Source organism: Polyodon spathula, chromosome 17 (genome assembly GCF_017654505.1).
Source record: "Polyodon spathula isolate WHYD16114869_AA chromosome 17, ASM1765450v1, whole genome shotgun sequence".
Lineage (NCBI taxonomy): Eukaryota > Metazoa > Chordata > Actinopteri > Acipenseriformes > Polyodontidae > Polyodon > Polyodon spathula.
Window position 1 is genome coordinate 4,523,400 of NC_054550.1, and position 17,464 is coordinate 4,540,863.

Here is a 17,464-nt window from a genome sequence, read left to right on the forward strand (position 1 = left end):
TGTAATGAAGTGACACGTACAATCGGGCATTCGGTGTCACAGGGAATTGGTTTGCAATCAATAGCTAGCAGTTTGGAGGCTGAGTCGATTTGATAGCTGCACCAACACTCTTCACATGTGCCCTTAGGAACATTGGATCCAGGCTGTAATAAAATAAAATAAAACACAGTGGATTAACACCTATGCTTGTGTACAGTAGTGGAAACAAATAGAGCAATCCTTTATTGATACCATGTCTTATACAATAACATGGTTTTATTGCAATTATAAACTGTTTCATTCAACTTAGTTAATATAGTGGTCAATACAAAAATACTCTAGGTATACTCATATTGAGTGGTCAATTGCAATAAAATGAAATAACTGGGGCTGTCAATTTCAAGAACAGCCCTTATATATCATAGTAAAAGCAGAGCAAAGTGTAATAACAGTGAAAGCATGACAAAACATTGTAAAGAATAGCAAGGCATGGTAAAGCATACTACTAGTCCCAGCAAACCAGGGTAAACTACCATAGTCCATTTTTATAAAGGCTGGTGTTCATATGATACAAAGCCTGCCCTCACCTGATATTCCGTGTTGTTGAACACACAGACATCCTTGGGCACTACAGAGAAACAGACAGCATGTTAAAACAGATGGATTGCTAACTGTAGTATGAATAGTTGGGTGATCCATTCAAATGAATCTGTTAACAGCTAACCATGAACCATGAACACCCCATACATTCACCCTGCAGTGCTTATAGTCTGTACATCTATGTTGGTGTTTATTTTAATTCAAGTCACATATTTAAAATGTTAGTTTTTTTGATGCAGAGATGAAAAGGCAGTGTATCCAGGTAACACAAACCAGCATTATCTGGGGCCCTGGTGGTACAGGTAGTTCACACTGCATACAGTATGTATCTGGTTGTATCCATGCCATGGTAGGGTAATAAAATCCAATGTAAAGCAATGCTCACCGCACGTATATTTCGGACAGCAGCCATTCTCTGGTATACTAATCTCTAGTTTGAACCCTGTGTCACAGCTGTGCTGTGCTTTCGAGCAGAGGTCCACGTTGCATTCTGTGCAGAGAAAAACAACAAATGAGGCATTTGAAATGCAGCATATAAATGTTTATGTATTAAAAGCGTTTCATTCACAGTCGTCCTCAACAGCTTTTGGGCCAGTATTTTGAGCTTTTTAAATGAAAATGTAAAAAAGCTGAGACTGAGAGCATAGAGTGGTAGAATCAAATTATTCAGCTGCTGCATCAGATTTGCAGTGGTAAAGATTATGGACTAGAGATTGTCAAGATATTTACTCCAAATCGTCATTAGAGCCATTTTTTTTTTGTGAACAAAATAAAACAACTAAAATGAACAACTTCATTCGAGCCCCCGAATGAAAAGTTTAATAGGTGCTTTAGTTGAACTCTCTAAAGGAATACTGACTGCAGATGGTCTTGTTGCAGCACGGGCCAGCTGGTTCAGTCACTCGCTCCTGTCCCTCCATGGAGCAAGTCACAGGTGACTCTTCTGTGCACACGTGGGGTGTGCATTGGACACTCATCGAGTCTTTGTCACAGACACAGTCCTGGCAGTTACTCTGCCACGTCTCACCAGGCTGAGAATAAAGAGAATGCACATCGGGGTTCAAGGGGGGCAGTGCCTGGTGTGAAGGGATCATTCTATTGAATTTCAATGGAATACTTCAATTTGGGCCCTAGCATGTGTTTTTTTTTCTCCATTAAGTTGTCATAGTGATATCATGCAATTAAACTCAATACTTTGCAATCAACTTTAGTAGGAAAAAGAGCATACAAATGTATAATTTATATATGAAATTCTTAGATAGATGAAAGATTTGAGTATACAGAACACGTACGCGTGTATTGTAACTGATTTATACTACAGAAACTATTATTATAAACATAAAACTACTCATGTAGACATAGTGTGCTTGATACATGAGACATGACAAGATAATAAACATCTAGGGTCTCAAACAGACAAGGTGAATAGGATTCATGAGGTTATGTTCTTCTTTACTAGGTATTTCAGTACCTGCTTGGGCATGCCATCAGCACCAGTGCACCCTGCAGGAGTAAAATAAAAACAATTCAGTGTTAGCCATTAATACCAGTTTAACCATTCTACTCAAAATTCGATGCAATTGTTTTTCTGGTAGTTTTGCTAGTGCAAATGCATGCATTATGGGATGTGAAGCGATGGCCACTTCATCAAACCTCTCTGGACCTCCTTGACGTAAAATGTTATTTAAACGTTATATAACGTGAATAAAGAAATACATAACTAAATTGGGGTTACATTTGTATTGGAAACTAATACACTGTGAAGCCGATGCTCACCACAGGAGGAGACACAGACATCGGTGAAGGAGTTGAACAGGATCGTCCCATTTGGACAGAAGCAGCCTTCAGTGAACTTGCTGCTGCTGGGTGGGTTTTGGTCAATGTGTTTTTCATTGTGCCTGTTCAAAGGAAAAGACTGCTTTAGGAGGTACTGAAAACCATTAAACATGAAGCACTTAAGAGTATGGGATATTTACAACCAGGTAACGACATGGTAAAAGCTACATTTGTAGTTTTAGAGCTTTTAACCTCATCTAATCTCCCCGGCAAGCAGACAGCAGACTTGGTAAAGGCAGTGCATCACACAACATGTAATCTAAAATGATTATTGTCAATGTCTTTTTTTTTTTTTTTTTTTTATGTGACTGCTATGCAGACAAACAACAGCCTGGCATTGCCATTACATTTCTGTGTTTCCCAGAGTGCTCTCTACTCACTTGGAGTTGCAAGTAGGCTGCACATCTGGTCCGCATGCACGGTACTCCTTTGTTGGTGGGCAGGAGAAATCTGCAAAAAAGCAAACAGCAGCACATAGGTCAACATAGAACAACTGCTTAAAAAAAACCTTTTAAAAGGTAAGTGGTACATATTCCAATGCTGGTGCTTTCACTGTTCTCAAAATCCCCCTGAATGATACACCAGTCGTGCTTTTATAGAACTATGTCTATGTAGTTTGGTATTTCACTTACTGCATTTCCCATTAGTAAATTTCCTCCAGTCCACGCAGAATCCTACAGTCTCGCATATGGAGGCGTACACTTCCAAACTGGAGCAGCCAATACTGGTGTCCGGCATTTGGCAAACATCATAATAACAGGCCTCGTAGAATGGCTGGGGCGAGATTATTTGACTGCATGCTTTAAAGACACTGTAATCAGAAGAGATTTATAAGTGTCTGCTGAGCAAAACACTAATCACAGCATATTACTCTACACGCTTTATTCCAATGAACCGAAACTTATTGCAACCTGCTGTACTGACTGTTGGATGATTTTCCTGATTAACACTACTCTCAATTTCCTGTGCACAGTATTGGCAAAGAGTCAGCCTGACATTCTTCGGTCAGTAGCTACTCCAATCACTTTCATCACAATGACATTTTCTGAACTCGTTTTTTTCTCCCCCCCCCCCCCCCCCCAGGCAGTTAGAATGAAACACGAAGCCTTACTTGCTGTAGATGATCTCACAAATAGTTGCTTTGCATGCAGTTGTCGGAGGTTGAGTGGGTAGTGTAGTGGTCGGCAGCTTGGATGACGACGCGGATGGTGTCTTGGCTGTTGTAGTGGGTTTTACAGATGGTGGAGTTGGTTTAGTGCAGTGGTTGAGATGCCAGTCGTGGGCTGAATCAAAGCAGGATTCAACAACCTGGTTGGGTCCTCTGCAATCATTTTTCTTGTCGTTGTCACAGATTCCTAGAAGAAGAGTAACAGTATGGTGGCATGTTCTGTAAAGGTAACAAAGAGCTAAGAAGATGACAGCCTGTAACTAAGAAGATGTATTTGCTCCCCCCCCTCCCTCCCCCACACACACACTGTTCAGATCATTAAACTAGAACCCTGTGCCAGAAGATTGTCTTGAATTCACCACATTTTTTCATCTACAAGGTCCAAGATGCTGGGAGATAAAGCAGAGGTATGAGAACTGCATGTCCAGCAGGGTATGGCTGAATTTAAAGTAAGAGCTCAGCAACGTGACACCATGGAGGAGCTTTACATGGGTTTTTTCTTACCACACTGTCCTTCTGTGTTGCCATTGAAGAGTGAGTAGGGCAGCTGAATTATGAACATTAATTCTCTTAAGGACACCTGAGCATTGATCTCAGGGATGTACACACTGATTTCAATTCCTGTGCTTGAGATTTGGATGCCATCTCTTGAAAAGCCTGGGATGATTGGTTTGTTATCGAACATAATCTGTAGTGTGGAAAAAAGGAGGAAAGCATTATTATTATTATTATTATTATTATTATTATTATTATTATTAATAATAATAATAATAATAATAATAATAATATTCAAACTGAAAATATGTACTTTATTGCTTTCGTATTGCTCAGTGGTCTGGAATTCTACTCTGTTTTCTACTGCAGATTACATTTAATTAAAGAAACGCATTCGAGTCGAGGTGCACCTCACATGTACATGCAACCACATCTAAAGACGCAAGCAGACATTACCATGTTCTTTGTGAGTCCATCAGCTTGCAGCTGTTTCATGAACACCTCGTGCTTCTTGTAATACACAGTGAGGGATCGCGGGCAGGAGGAGAGGCCTTTTGCAGTGTCACACAGGTAGTTTTCTACAATTACGCTGAAATTGCCATATTTAGGTGTGATCTGCTTCACAAGAACATATGTGCAGTCTCCTTGGAAGTTGTAGACTGTTCCGTCAAAGGTGATGTAGTGAGGATCTCCCCACCCATAACAGCTGCCTAGAATTAAAACAGAATTGATTACCTCTGCTGCTTTGAAGAACATATGGAAATGTAAGAACTGTTTAGCACAAAATAGGTCAGCGAAACGGACTATACTTACATTGACATTCATACTGGTAGCAGCATCCAGATTCATCATACACCTTAACTGGTGGGAGGCCGTTTACACATTCAATTGGTTCCACAGCCTTGCACGGCACAGGCTCCATATTAATTTTCGAGCCTCCTTCGCATGTTGCTATTGTGCATTTATCAGTCTTCCAAGTCTCATGGTACTACAGGCATTAAACAAGAATAGACCAATGGGTTTACATGAATTGTCTTTCTACGTTTGTAAAAGAAAAAAGGGAGGGGGCCAAGTACACATGTCTAAATATATGGGCGGGGGTACACTGTACACTGTACAGTTGACCAAAATCTTCCAGTACATCCTATTTAGTAAGGGTTCATTTCAGGCTAGATGCACTGATATTCTTTTCCTTATCATCATAAGGGTTTGTGAAAAGGAATATCTCCTATTCAGAAAATAGACATTGTCTGACGTTACCTTTCTGGGAGGGTTAAGGTGATCACAACCTTGATGAGTGGTTTCTGGTACATATGGTGTTGTTTTCTTGCTGGTGGTTGGCTTTGTGGTGGTTGAAGATATGGTTGTTGGCCCAGTAGTAGTAGGGCATTCCTTGACATATTTCTCAATCTTACATTTCTCATTACAGAAAGCTGTGTAACACCACCCGTCATTATCCATGTTGTTGTATATAATTTCACCTAATCATTGCAAAAAAAGAGCTATTAGTTTATGTAGAAAATAACATTATTCAATGACAAAGCTGGAGTTTTCATTGCGACACTGGCTTTTAAAGTTTTAAGTGAGTTTGGAATCACTGCACAACACAGTATATGCTAAACTTTCAGCATTGCTTTTTGAAAAATATATATATTTTTTCTATTGTGACTCAATAACACAATTCAAAGCATGTGTGAAAACATGCATTTGTTTGACCTGGTCTATTAAAGATAACTGTACTGTGCCTTTCGGGGTGTTTGCCTGAAATGTGCTTTATAGTTGTTAAGGTAACGTAAGAGTTATGCCTTACCAGGTGTATATATGGTTCCATTGACATGGCAGGTGCACACGGTGGAAATGTGTGTTACTTCTGATGTTGTTGTAGAGCCAGGTGTCGGGGTAGTGACTGGTAGACTTGATCCAGTGAATACAGTTTCTGTTGTTGAAGAAGAAACTTCAGTGGTGGACAAGGTTGTCTTTTCAGTGCTGCTTGGCGCCACTGCTGTGGTTGATGAAGTTTCTGTGGTAGTATGAGGTTTGGACACTGTGGAAGATGTTGAAGTCTTGGTTGATAAAGTTGGTTTTGTTGGGCTTGGCTTTCTTGTTGATGTGTAGGTGCTGCTTTCAGTTGTAGCAGTGCTACTTGTTGTAGAAGCTGTTGTAGTTGTCACTGTGGTTGTAGATGTTGTTGGTTCAGTGGTGCTTACGATAGGTTTAAATACTGGTGTTGATTTGGTAATGGTGATTATACTGGGACTAGTGGTAAAAGTGCTACTTGTTGTAGATGTTGTTGTAGTTGTCGCTGGAGTTGTAGATGTTGTTGATTCACAGTGATAAACATCACAACAGAGAAACCTTATTTGATAGTTGTAGCACAGTGGAAAAATACCTTTTTGATCTTCATTTTTACATGTTAGTCCTGTAGCGATATCACATGTCACAACTTGACCAATGTCCTCAATTATTTTTTCGGGATACTTCTCTGCCCTGCATTCAGTTCTGCTTGGCATTTCAAATGGCTTTTCACATATCTTTCCCCCAGCTGCTATGATTTTGTCATAGGTTTCTGAGTCTCCACCTGCCGTACCCAGAGTTGGGAAATTGTTATCAAACCACTGGGACCATTGACAGGGACGCCTGCAGGTGGTTGCAGGGCTTGTGGTGTAAGGGACTTCAGTTGAAGTGGTCAGAGGTGTTTCAGTGGATGTAGATGTGGTGACTGGGAGAGGGGTTGTAGTTGTTCCAGGGGATGTAGATGTGGTGACTGGGCGAGGGGTTGTAGTTGTTTCAGTGGATGTAGATGTGGTGACTGGGCGAGGGGTTGAAGTTGTTGTTCCAGGGGATGTAGATGTGGTGACTGGGAGAGGGGTTGAAGTTGTTGTTTCAGTGGATGTAGATGTGGTGACTGGGCGAGGGGTTGAAGTTGTTGTTCCAGGGGATGTAGATGTGGTGACTGGGAGAGGGGTTGAAGTTGTTGTTTCAGTGGATGTAGATGTTGTGACTGGGCGAGGGGCTGAAGTTGTTCCAGGGGATGTAGATGTGATGACTGGGCGAGGGGTTGGAGTTGTTTCAGTGGATTTAGATGTGGTGACTGGGAGAGGGGTTGAAGTTGTTGTTTCAGTGGATGTAGATGTGGTGACTGGGCGAGGGGTTGAAGTTGTTCCAGGGGATGTAGATGTGGTGACTGGGAGAGGGGTTGTAGTTGTTTCAGTGGATGTAGATGTGGTGACTGGGAGATTGTTGAAGTTGTTCCAGGGGATGTAGATGTGGTGACTGGGAGAGGGGTTGTAGTTGTTCCAGGGGATGTAGATGTGGTGACTGGGAGAGGGGTTGAAGTTGTTCCAGGGGATGTAGATGTGGTGACTGGGAGAGGGGTTGTAGTTGTTTCAGTGGATGTAGATGTGGTGACTGGGAGAGGGGTTGTAGTTGTTTCAGTGGATGTAGATGTGATGACTGGGAGAGGGGTTGAAGTTGTTGTTTCAGTGGATGTAGATGTGGTGACTGGGAGAGGGGTTGAAGTTGTTCCAGGGGATGTAGATGTGATGACTGGGAGAGGGGTTGAAGTTGTTCCAGGGGATGTAGATGTGGTGACTGGGAGAGGGGTTGAAGTTGTTCCAGGGGATGTAGATGTGGTGACTGGGAGAGGGGTTGGAGTTGTTTCAGTGGATGTAGATGTGGTGACTGGGAGAGGGGTTGTAGAGTTGTTTCAGTGGATGTAGATGTGGTGACTGGGAGAGGGGTTGTAGTTGTTTCAGTGGATGTAGATGTGGTGACTGGGAGAGGGGTTGTAGTTGTTTCAGTGGATGTAGATGTGGTGACTGGGAGAGGGGTTGTAGTTGTTTCAGTGGATGTAGATGTGGTGACTGGGAGAGGGGTTGTAGTTGTTTCAGTGGATGTAGATGTGGTGACTGGGCGAGGGGTTGAAGTTGTTCCAGGGGATGTAGATGTGGTGACTGGGAGAGGGGTTGTAGTTGTTTCAGTGGATGTAGATGTGGTGACTGGGAGAGGGGTTGTAGTTGTTTCAGTGGATGTAGATGTGGTGACTGGGAGAGGGGTTGTAGTTGTTTCAGTGGATGTAGATGTGGTGACTGGGAGAGGGGTTGTAGTTGTTTCAGTGGATGTAGATGTGGTGACTGGGAGAGGGGTTGAAGTTGTTGTTTCAGTGGATGTAGATGTGGTGACTGGGCGAGGGGTTGAAGTTGTTCCAGGGGATGTAGATGTGGTGACTGGGAGAGGGGTTGTAGTTGTTTCAGTGGATGTAGATGTGGTGACTGGGAGAGGGGTTGGAGGTGTTTCAGTGGATGTAGATGTGGTGACTGGGAGAGGGGTTGTAGTTGTTCCAGGGGATGTAGATGTGGTGACTGGGCGAGGGGTTGTAGTTGTTTCAGTGGATGTAGATGTGGTGACTGGGAGAGGGGTTGAAGTTGTTGTTTTAGGGGATGTAGATGTGGTGACTGGGAGAGGGGTTGATTTTTTGCTGGTCGCAGGTGGTGCCCTTGTTGTCGCATTGCAATTCACAAGGTTGCAGCAGTATGCACTGATCTCATAGTTTAAGCATGTGGTTGGATTATCTTTGTTGTTGCACTTGAGCCCAAATGAACTGTTACATTGTACTACTTGTCCTAAGTCCCCTAGAGGTGTATTTGGGTATTGCTGGGCTCTGCATTGCAGTTGCAATGGATGTGCACACAGAGAGTGACCTTTCGCCTTGATTTTGTCATACGTTTCATCGTCCCCATCGTTACTGTCAGTTGGGAAGCTTACATCATACCACTCTGACCACTGGCAGATTTCCTCTAGGCAGCTAGTAGTGCCACTTGTTGTTGATTCTGAGGTTGCAGTAGGTGATGAGGGTGGAGCTGTTGTAGATTTGCTTGTTTCAGGGGATGTAGATGTGGTGACTGGGAGAGGGGTTGGAGTTGTTGTTCCAGGGGATGTAGATGTGGTGACTGGGAGAGGGGTTGTAGTTGTTTCAGTGGATGTAGATGTGATGACTGGGAGAGGGGTTGAAGTTGTTCCAGGGGATGTAGATGTGATGACTGGGAGAGGGGTTGAAGTTGTTCCAGGGGATGTAGATGTGGTGACTGGGAGAGGGGTTGTAGTTGTTTCAGTGGATGTAGATGTGGTGACTGGGAGAGGGGTTGAAGTTGTTGTTTCAGTGGATGTAGATGTGGTGACTGGGAGAGGGGTTGAAGTTGTTGTTTCAGTGGATGTAGATGTGGTGACTGGGAGAGGGGTTGTAGTTGTTTCAGTGGATGTAGATGTGGTGACTGGGAGAGGGGTTGTAGTTGTTTCAGTGGATGTAGATGTGGTGACTGGGAGAGGGGTTGAAGTTGTTGTTCCAGTGGATGTAGATGTGGTGACTGGGAGAGGGGTTGAAGTTGTTCCAGGGGATGTAGATGTGATGACTGGGAGAGGGGTTGAAGTTGTTCCAGGGGATGTAGATGTGATGACTGGGAGAGGGGTTGAAGTTGTTCCAGGGGATGTAGATGTGGTGACTGGGAGAGGGGTTGAAGTTGTTCCAGGGGATGTAGATGTGGTGACTGGGAGAGGGGTTGAAGTTGTTCCAGGGGATGTAGATGTGGTGACTGGGAGAGGGGTTGTAGTTGTTTCAGTGGATGTAGATGTGGTGACTGGGAGAGGGGTTGTAGTTGTTCCAGGGGATGTAGATGTGGTGACTGGGAGAGGGGTTGAAGTTGTTGTTTCAGTGGATGTAGATGTGGTGACTGGGCGAGGGGTTGAAGTTGTTCCAGGGGATGTAGATGTGGTGACTGGGAGAGGGGTTGTAGTTGTTGTTTCAGTGGATGTAGATGTGGTGACTGGGCGAGGGGTTGAAGTTGTTGTTTCAGTGGATGTAGATGTGGTGACTGGGAGAGGGGTTGGAGGTGTTCCAGGGGATGTAGATGTGATGACTGGGAGAGGGGTTGAAGTTGTTCCAGGGGATGTAGATGTGGTGACTGGGAGAGGGGTTGTAGTTGTTTCAGTGGATGTAGATGTGGTGACTGGGAGAGGGGTTGTAGTTGTTTCAGTGGATGTAGATGTGGTGACTGGGAGAGGGGTTGAAGTTGTTGTTTCAGTGGATGTAGATGTGGTGACTGGGCGAGGGGTTGAAGTTGTTCCAGGGGATGTAGATGTGGTGACTGGGCGAGGGGTTGTAGTTGTTCTTTTAGGGGATGTAGATGTGGTGACTGGGAGAGGGGTTGTAGTTGTTTCAGTGGATGTAGATGTGGTGACTGGGAGAGGGGTTGAAGTTGTTGTTCCAGGGGATGTAGATGTGGTGACTGGGAGAGGGGTTGTAGTTGTTGTTTCAGGGGATGTAGATGTGGTGACTGGGAGGGGGGTTGTAGTTGTTGTTTTAGGGGATGTAGATGTGATGACTGGGCGAGGGGTTGGAGTTGTTCTTTCAGTGGATGTAGATGTGGTGACTGGGAGAGGGGTTGTAGTTGTTCCAGGGGATGTAGATGTGGTGACTGGGCGAGGGGTTGGAGTTGTTTCAGTGGATGTAGATGTGGTGACTGGGAGAGGGGTTGGAGTTGTTGTTTTAGGGGATGTAGATGTGGTGACTGGGAGAGGGGTTGATTTTTTGCTGGTCGCAGGTGGTGCCCTTGTTGTCGCATTGCAATTCACAAGGTTGCAGCAGTATGCACTGATCTCATAGTTTAAGCATGTGGTTGGATTATCTTTGTTGTTGCACTTGAGCCCAAATGAACTGTTACATTGTACTACTTGTCCTAAGTCCCCTAGAGGTGTATTTGGGTATTGCTGGGCTCTGCATTGCAGTTGCAATGGATGTGCACACAGAGAGTGACCTTTCGCCTTGATTTTGTCATACGTTTCATCGTCCCCATCGTTACTGTCAGTTGGGAAGCTTACATCATACCACTCTGACCACTGGCAGATTTCCTCTAGGCAGCTAGTAGTGCCACTTGTTGTTGATTCTGAGGTTGCAGTAGGTGATGAGGGTGGAGCTGTTGTAGATTTGCCTGTTTCAGGGGATGTAGATGTGGTGACTGGGAGAGGGGTTGGAGTTGTTGCAGGGGATGTAGATGTGGTGACTGGGAGAGGGGTTGTAGTTGTTGTTTCAGGGGATGTAGATGTGGTGACTGGGAGAGGGGTTGAAGTTGTTCCAGGGGATGTAGATGTGATGACTGGGAGAGGGGTTGAAGTTGTTGTTTCAGGGGATGTAGATGTGATGACTGGGCGAGGGGTTGTAGTTGTTGTTTCAGTGGATGTAGATGTGATGACTGGGAGAGGGGTTGTAGTTGTTTCAGTGGATGTAGATGTGGTGACTGGGAGAGGGGTTGTAGTTGTTCCAGGGGATGTAGATGTGATGACTGGGAGAGGGGTTGAAGTTGTTCCAGGGGATGTAGATGTGATGACTGGGAGAGGGGTTGAAGTTGTTCCAGGGGATGTAGATGTGATGACTGGGAGAGGGGTTGAAGTTGTTCCAGGGGATGTAGATGTGATGACTGGGAGAGGGGTTGAAGTTGTTCCAGGGGATGTAGATGTGGTGACTGGGAGAGGGGTTGAAGTTGTTGTTTCAGGGGATGTAGATGTGGTGACTGGGAGAGGGGTTGTAGTTGTTATTTTAGGGGATGTAGATGTGGTGACTGGGAGAGGGGTTGGAGTTGTTCTTTCAGGGGATGTAGATGTGGTGACTGGGAGAGGGGTTGAAGTTGTTGTTTCAGGGGATGTAGATGTGGTGACTGGGAGAGGGGTTGAAGTTGTTGTTTCAGGGGATGTAGATGTGGTGACTGGGAGAGGGGTTGTAGTTGTTGTTTTAGGGGATGTAGATGTGGTGACTGGGAGAGGGGTTGTAGTTGTTCTTTCAGGGGATGTAGATGTGGTGACTGGGCGAGGGGTTGGAGTTGTTCCAGGGGATGTAGATGTGGTGACTGGGAGAGGGGTTGTAGTTGTTTCAGGGGATGTAGATGTGGTGACTGGGAGAGGGGTTGTAGTTGTTTCAGTGGATGTAGATGTGGTGACTGGGAGAGGGGTTGTAGTTGTTTCAGTGGATGTAGATGTGGTGACTGGGCGAGGGGTTGAAGTTGTTGTTCCAGGGGATGTAGATGTGGTGACTGGGAGAGGGGTTGAAGTTGTTCCAGGGGATGTAGATGTGATGACTGGGAGAGGGGTTGAAGTTGTTCCAGGGGATGTAGATGTGGTGACTGGGAGAGGGGTTGAAGTTGTTCCAGGGGATGTAGATGTGATGACTGGGAGAGGGGTTGAAGTTGTTCCAGGGGATGTAGATGTGATGACTGGGAGAGGGGTTGAAGTTGTTGTTTCAGGGGATGTAGATGTGGTGACTGGGAGAGGGGTTGAAGTTGTTCCAGGGGATGTAGATGTGATGACTGGGCGAGGGGTTGGAGTTGTTCTTTCAGGGGATGTAGATGTGATGACTGGGCGAGGGGTTGTAGTTATTGTTCCAGGGGATGTAGATGTGATGACTGGGAGAGGGGTTGTAGTTGTTTCAGTGGATGTAGATGTGGTGACTGGGAGAGGGGTTGTAGTTGTTTCAGTGGATGTAGATGTGGTAACTGGGAGAGGGGTTGAAGTTGTTGTTCCAGGGGATGTAGATGTGGTGACTGGGAGAGGGGTTGATTTTTTGCTGGTCGCAGGTGGTGCCCTTGTTGTCGCATTGCAATTCACAAGGTTGCAGCAGTATGCACTGATCTCATAGTTTAAGCATGTGGTTGGATTATCTTTGTTGTTGCACTTGAGCCCAAATGAACTGTTACATTGTACTACTTGTCCTAAGTCCCCTAGAGGTGTATTTGGGTATTGCTGGGCTCTGCATTGCAGTTGCAATGGATGTGCACACAGAGAGTGACCTTTCGCCTTGATTTTGTCATACGTTTCATCGTCCCCATCGTTACTGTCAGTTGGGAAGCTTACATCATACCACTCTGACCACTGGCAGATTTCCTCTAGGCAGCTAGTAGTGCCACTTGTTGTTGATTCTGAGGTTGCAGTAGGTGATGAGGGTGGAGCTGTTGTAGATTTGCCTATGAGATAAAAAGACAGAACATATAAAACGATTTATATATATATATATATATATATATATATTTATACACTCATAAAAACATTTTGTAATTCAACAGCAGTCTTTCAACTGCAACAATTAGGTATTTCGAAAGAAAGAATAACACAAATGAGAGAAAAATAAATAATAAATAATAATAATATAATAATAATAATAATAATAATAATAATAATAATAACATAATAATAATAACAAATATGAACATTCGGAGCTGACCATAATGCAAAAAACCCTGCAGCTATCTTACATTATATGTAAAACTATATATCTGGCAACAAAAAAAAAACAATCCAGAAACGATATTTCATACCAGTTGGCATGGTTGGAAATGGGGTGGTGAAGTTGAACACTGTTGGGGTATGCTTGGTAGTTCCTATGGTAGTAGTTGAGTGTCCTGTTGTTGAACTGGGGTGTGCTGTCGGGCAGGTGGTGATGTTTCTGTCAATGGTGCCATTTTCTCCGCAGGTAGCAGTTATGCAGCTTCCTAAGCCATCAGTGGTGTTGTAGATTGTTGCACCATATGGATACATATTCCCCTGATAGGTACAGTAACATTCTAGTAAAGGAATCAAGATAAATAATATGATTACAAATACATATAAAATGGACAAAGCCTGGTCTGTTCTCCTACAAAGCTTGTCTGAGATATGTATATGGGAAATTAAAAGCAAAGGGCAGTAAAACAGAATTTTAAATACAATCTTAGAGAGCAGTAAATACAAAAGAAATCAGGAAACCAGGGAATCATAAAAACAAAATAAAAAGAAATAGCTAGGCCTATATGATTTGTAAGAAACTGTACACATTTCTTAAATTAATATTTCTGCTTACATTTTAACCATTACTTTATTTAAATGCAAAGGAAAACAAATGATATTCATCTTACTGTGAACATCATAGCTGCAATGCACTTCCACAGATTTACACAAGCTGTAAAAAAAAACAAAAAAACAGTGTTTGATATACCCGAGGGCTATAATTAACAGCTTAGTATAGCCATTCTTATACAAATGAAAAGTGCCATAAGACATTGGATATTATTATTATTATTATTATTATTATTATTATTATTATTATTATTATTATTATTATTATTAATAATAATAATAATATCATCTAGATTAAAGGGCAAACAAAACCATTTAGTAACACATTCAAAACTGGGGTACTATCAGTGGTTCATGTGCTTTCGTGGAATCTACTTTTCCACCAGTAGTTAACAGGAACAGCAGGATATTTGTGTGTAATTACATAGCGATGGCCTGCTCAATGCTAGCAACCTGTAATTACACATGTATTACAATGTCATTGCAGGACTATTCACTGCTCTGTAATCTTGAGTTCCACCACCATTGCATAGTCAATAAAACACTCAGTTAAACATTATTTTTGTTGACTAAAAATATCCCCATTCTACCCCTTCATTGATTGCAATACTGCATGCTCAAAACTTCAACAAGTAATATTGAAGTGGCAGGATGAGTCCATATCTTATATAAGCACTTTGGCATTTGTACACTGTGGTTCAAATGTCTTTATTAATAGGTTTGAATGCACTGTTGCAGGTCAATGAATGCTTTCAGAATTTAGTTAATGTTTATCTCCATACAGCTGATAAATGTATAAAGGTATACTGTAATTGTAATATACCATGATTGACAGTTCTCTGTGGAGGGAACCTTCTCCCCGTTTTTATAGTGATTTCCTTCATCGTCATAGCAACCGCAGTCTTCCTGTTTTACACACGTCATCGAATCCTCATCAAAATAGGGCTGGTTCGGTGGACACTCTGGATAGCAACCTGTTTAATAACAACATTTGAACATTTGAAAAACTCCTATTTTTTAGTACGTTATTTAAACAGAAGCAGTGAAGGTCAGGGTTAGGGTTAATAACGTGAAGTGAATGTATTGGGAACTTGCATGAATTTTAGGAACATCTCTTTTTACTTCTTGGATGCAAGAGAGTAGGATCTCTGAATTTGATGGGCTTTGGGCAAGTCATTCAGCAGAAAAAACACCAGAGAGGTTACGGACTGAATTGTGACGATGGGCTGAAGTGTCCTTCTGTCAGTTTGGGGTTTTGTGTTGGGCATTAGAAGTACAGATTTGTCTGGGTTTAGCGTTTGCATGCCTGTGTTTATACTGGACTGGATTGTGATGTGTTTCAGTAACGACGATTCTGCAGCTTGACTCTGCCTACGTGAAATAGTTTCAGCCCGCTCTGCACAATCCCTACCTTCCAATCCTGGGATCTGGCTGGAGCACGTCCCACTGGGGTTCCGGCAGGTCTTCATACAGGGAGCGCCGCAGGGCTTGTAGTGCCACTCACACTCGCCAATGGGGTTGTAGTAATCACAGAACAGCGCTGGAAGAGAGAACAGACTGCCTTTCATTCTGAAATCCCAGTACCCAAGACACTTCCTTATCTGTTCCATCTCTCTACATGTAAAGTGCTGTTTGCCAATTAATAATAATAATAATAATAATAATAATAATAATAATAATAATAATAATAATAACAAGCCTGGTTTGATCAAAACAGTATATCTAAGATAAAACTGAAAAAGAATAAAGAGGTCTGGCGGCCTAAATTCTCAACCAATTTGGGGCAAAGTATGGATGAACACAGAGGGGCTTTGACACACAGTTCGGAAGAAAAAAGTCTCATCAGAATTGAAAACAAAATAACCAGCACAGGACAAGAGCACTAAAGGGCAACTCTGCCCCTTGTCCCTGAATTATGGAGTAAGAAGACTTCAGATCACAGATCAAAGATGAAATGACTTATCATCCTGAAAACAGAGAGCTCACTTAGGATTATTAAAAATACATATCTATATATATATATATATATTTACGGCAAATTTCAGGGCTTCTCCACAAAACGCAAATGCCAGCCTCATTACAGGCCTCAGCATAGGAGGCGACGGCCGTGCAGAAGCACTCGCAGTCTCCCCCAGAGTCACAGGCACACGAGTCTCTCACGCAGGCATCGTAGTACGGAGTGGGGTCCACCTGTAGAGAAAATCCAATATTCCCAGATCCGTATATGAAGCGGAAAGTTACAAACAAAATAGCACTAACTATATCTTATGGGTTTTTTCACTGTGAATCGATACTTGTTATAATGTCATCAGTTAGGTATAGTATCTCGTTGTCTAACGGGTTTCCATCATCCTTGTTACCTGAGCGTGGCAGGCAGTGAACACTTTGCTCTTGATGAGGCTGCATTGCTTCTGAGCCCAGGACTGCCGGTAGGGGTTGGAGACGCAGGGGTCTCTTATGACTTTCGCGTCGGGGCAGCTGGGAGAGACCTTCCAGCTGTTTCCAAACTCCTGGCTGTTTACAACCACCGCCTGGCTCCGGGTAGTAAAGTCGTTCTGTCCATTCCCATCGTAGTTACCGCACAGGCCGCAGACGTGACCCTGTGAAACACAACCCACAGCCCATGAAACCTTGGCTTTCTTTTCATATAGAAAACAAAAAGCAAACTCTGGTTGATCCAGCATTGGCTTTGTACTTTCTGGCCCAATTTCCTACTGAGCTGTAATGATAAGAGAATACAATGAACTTTATAATAACAGTTATACATATATATATATATATATATATATATAATATATATATATATATATATATATATATATATATATATATATATATATATATATATATATATATATATATATCCCGATATCCCTATAGGGAAACCTGGAAATCGGGGCTGAGTTTGATGAATATGCTGGTCTTCTTGTCCCACATGAGGATTAATCCATTCTTGGCTTCGATGACCATGTAAATTCCCATGGTGCTGATCTTATAGGGTACTTCTTCCCCCGAGCCTCTCTGGACCACCTGGTAGTGTCCTTCAGACAATATCAGCTCATTGTTCTAATAAATGAAAAAAATGTTAATTAAGCATAACAAACCCTTGTCCACCAACACCCCCTACCCAACACAAAATATTGAGGACTTTAACCAGGCACATTTTTTTGGGGGGGGGGGGGGGGGGGGGGGATAAATTTAGTAAGATGACTTTAATCTTTTAAGTTTCACTTTCTCCCTAAAGATGCCTCAACAGGTGCTCAATGACATGTTCTAAACTGTGTGTTACCCCGAGGAACAGCTTGATGGCCTTGGAGCAGGTGGTCCCTGTGGTGCCACAGGGAATGTTCTCAGTGATCACTCTGAAGGTGCCATTGGCTGAGTTGCCAATGCAATAGTTCTGCAATGGAAGAAAAAAGGAGTCTTGTAAAAAGAATATAGGAAAGAGCAGAAAGAGCAGGGTGCTTTTGTAACCTCAGCTCATTGCAGCCTGCTGCATTCAAGCACAGCCAG

At 43.1% G+C, this 17,464-nt stretch overlaps 1 protein-coding gene across 1 annotated transcript in view; it reads right to left on the bottom strand.

Annotated features, from left to right (window-relative positions):
• LOC121330085 (mucin-2-like) overlaps positions 1-17,464 on the bottom strand; it is a 29,129-nt gene that overhangs the window by 2,992 nt on the left and 8,673 nt on the right. The window contains exons 22-45 of the mRNA XM_041276352.1: positions 17,241-17,351; positions 16,838-17,017; positions 16,312-16,551; positions 15,985-16,141; positions 15,363-15,491; positions 14,775-14,925; positions 14,011-14,054; positions 13,435-13,680; positions 12,564-13,083; positions 10,160-10,211; positions 5,889-6,909; positions 5,339-5,559; positions 4,892-5,066; positions 4,535-4,788; positions 4,088-4,271; positions 3,527-3,770; positions 3,048-3,226; positions 2,796-2,865; positions 2,356-2,477; positions 2,051-2,082; positions 1,439-1,610; positions 965-1,069; positions 567-607; positions 21-143 (exon numbers count right to left, since the gene is read on the bottom strand). Coding sequence (XP_041132286.1) covers positions 21-143; positions 567-607; positions 965-1,069; positions 1,439-1,610; positions 2,051-2,082; positions 2,356-2,477; positions 2,796-2,865; positions 3,048-3,226; positions 3,527-3,770; positions 4,088-4,271; positions 4,535-4,788; positions 4,892-5,066; positions 5,339-5,559; positions 5,889-6,909; positions 10,160-10,211; positions 12,564-13,083; positions 13,435-13,680; positions 14,011-14,054; positions 14,775-14,925; positions 15,363-15,491; positions 15,985-16,141; positions 16,312-16,551; positions 16,838-17,017; positions 17,241-17,351 — 4,773 coding nt within the window. The remainder of the gene's footprint in view (positions 1-20; positions 144-566; positions 608-964; positions 1,070-1,438; positions 1,611-2,050; positions 2,083-2,355; positions 2,478-2,795; positions 2,866-3,047; positions 3,227-3,526; positions 3,771-4,087; positions 4,272-4,534; positions 4,789-4,891; positions 5,067-5,338; positions 5,560-5,888; positions 6,910-10,159; positions 10,212-12,563; positions 13,084-13,434; positions 13,681-14,010; positions 14,055-14,774; positions 14,926-15,362; positions 15,492-15,984; positions 16,142-16,311; positions 16,552-16,837; positions 17,018-17,240; positions 17,352-17,464) is intronic.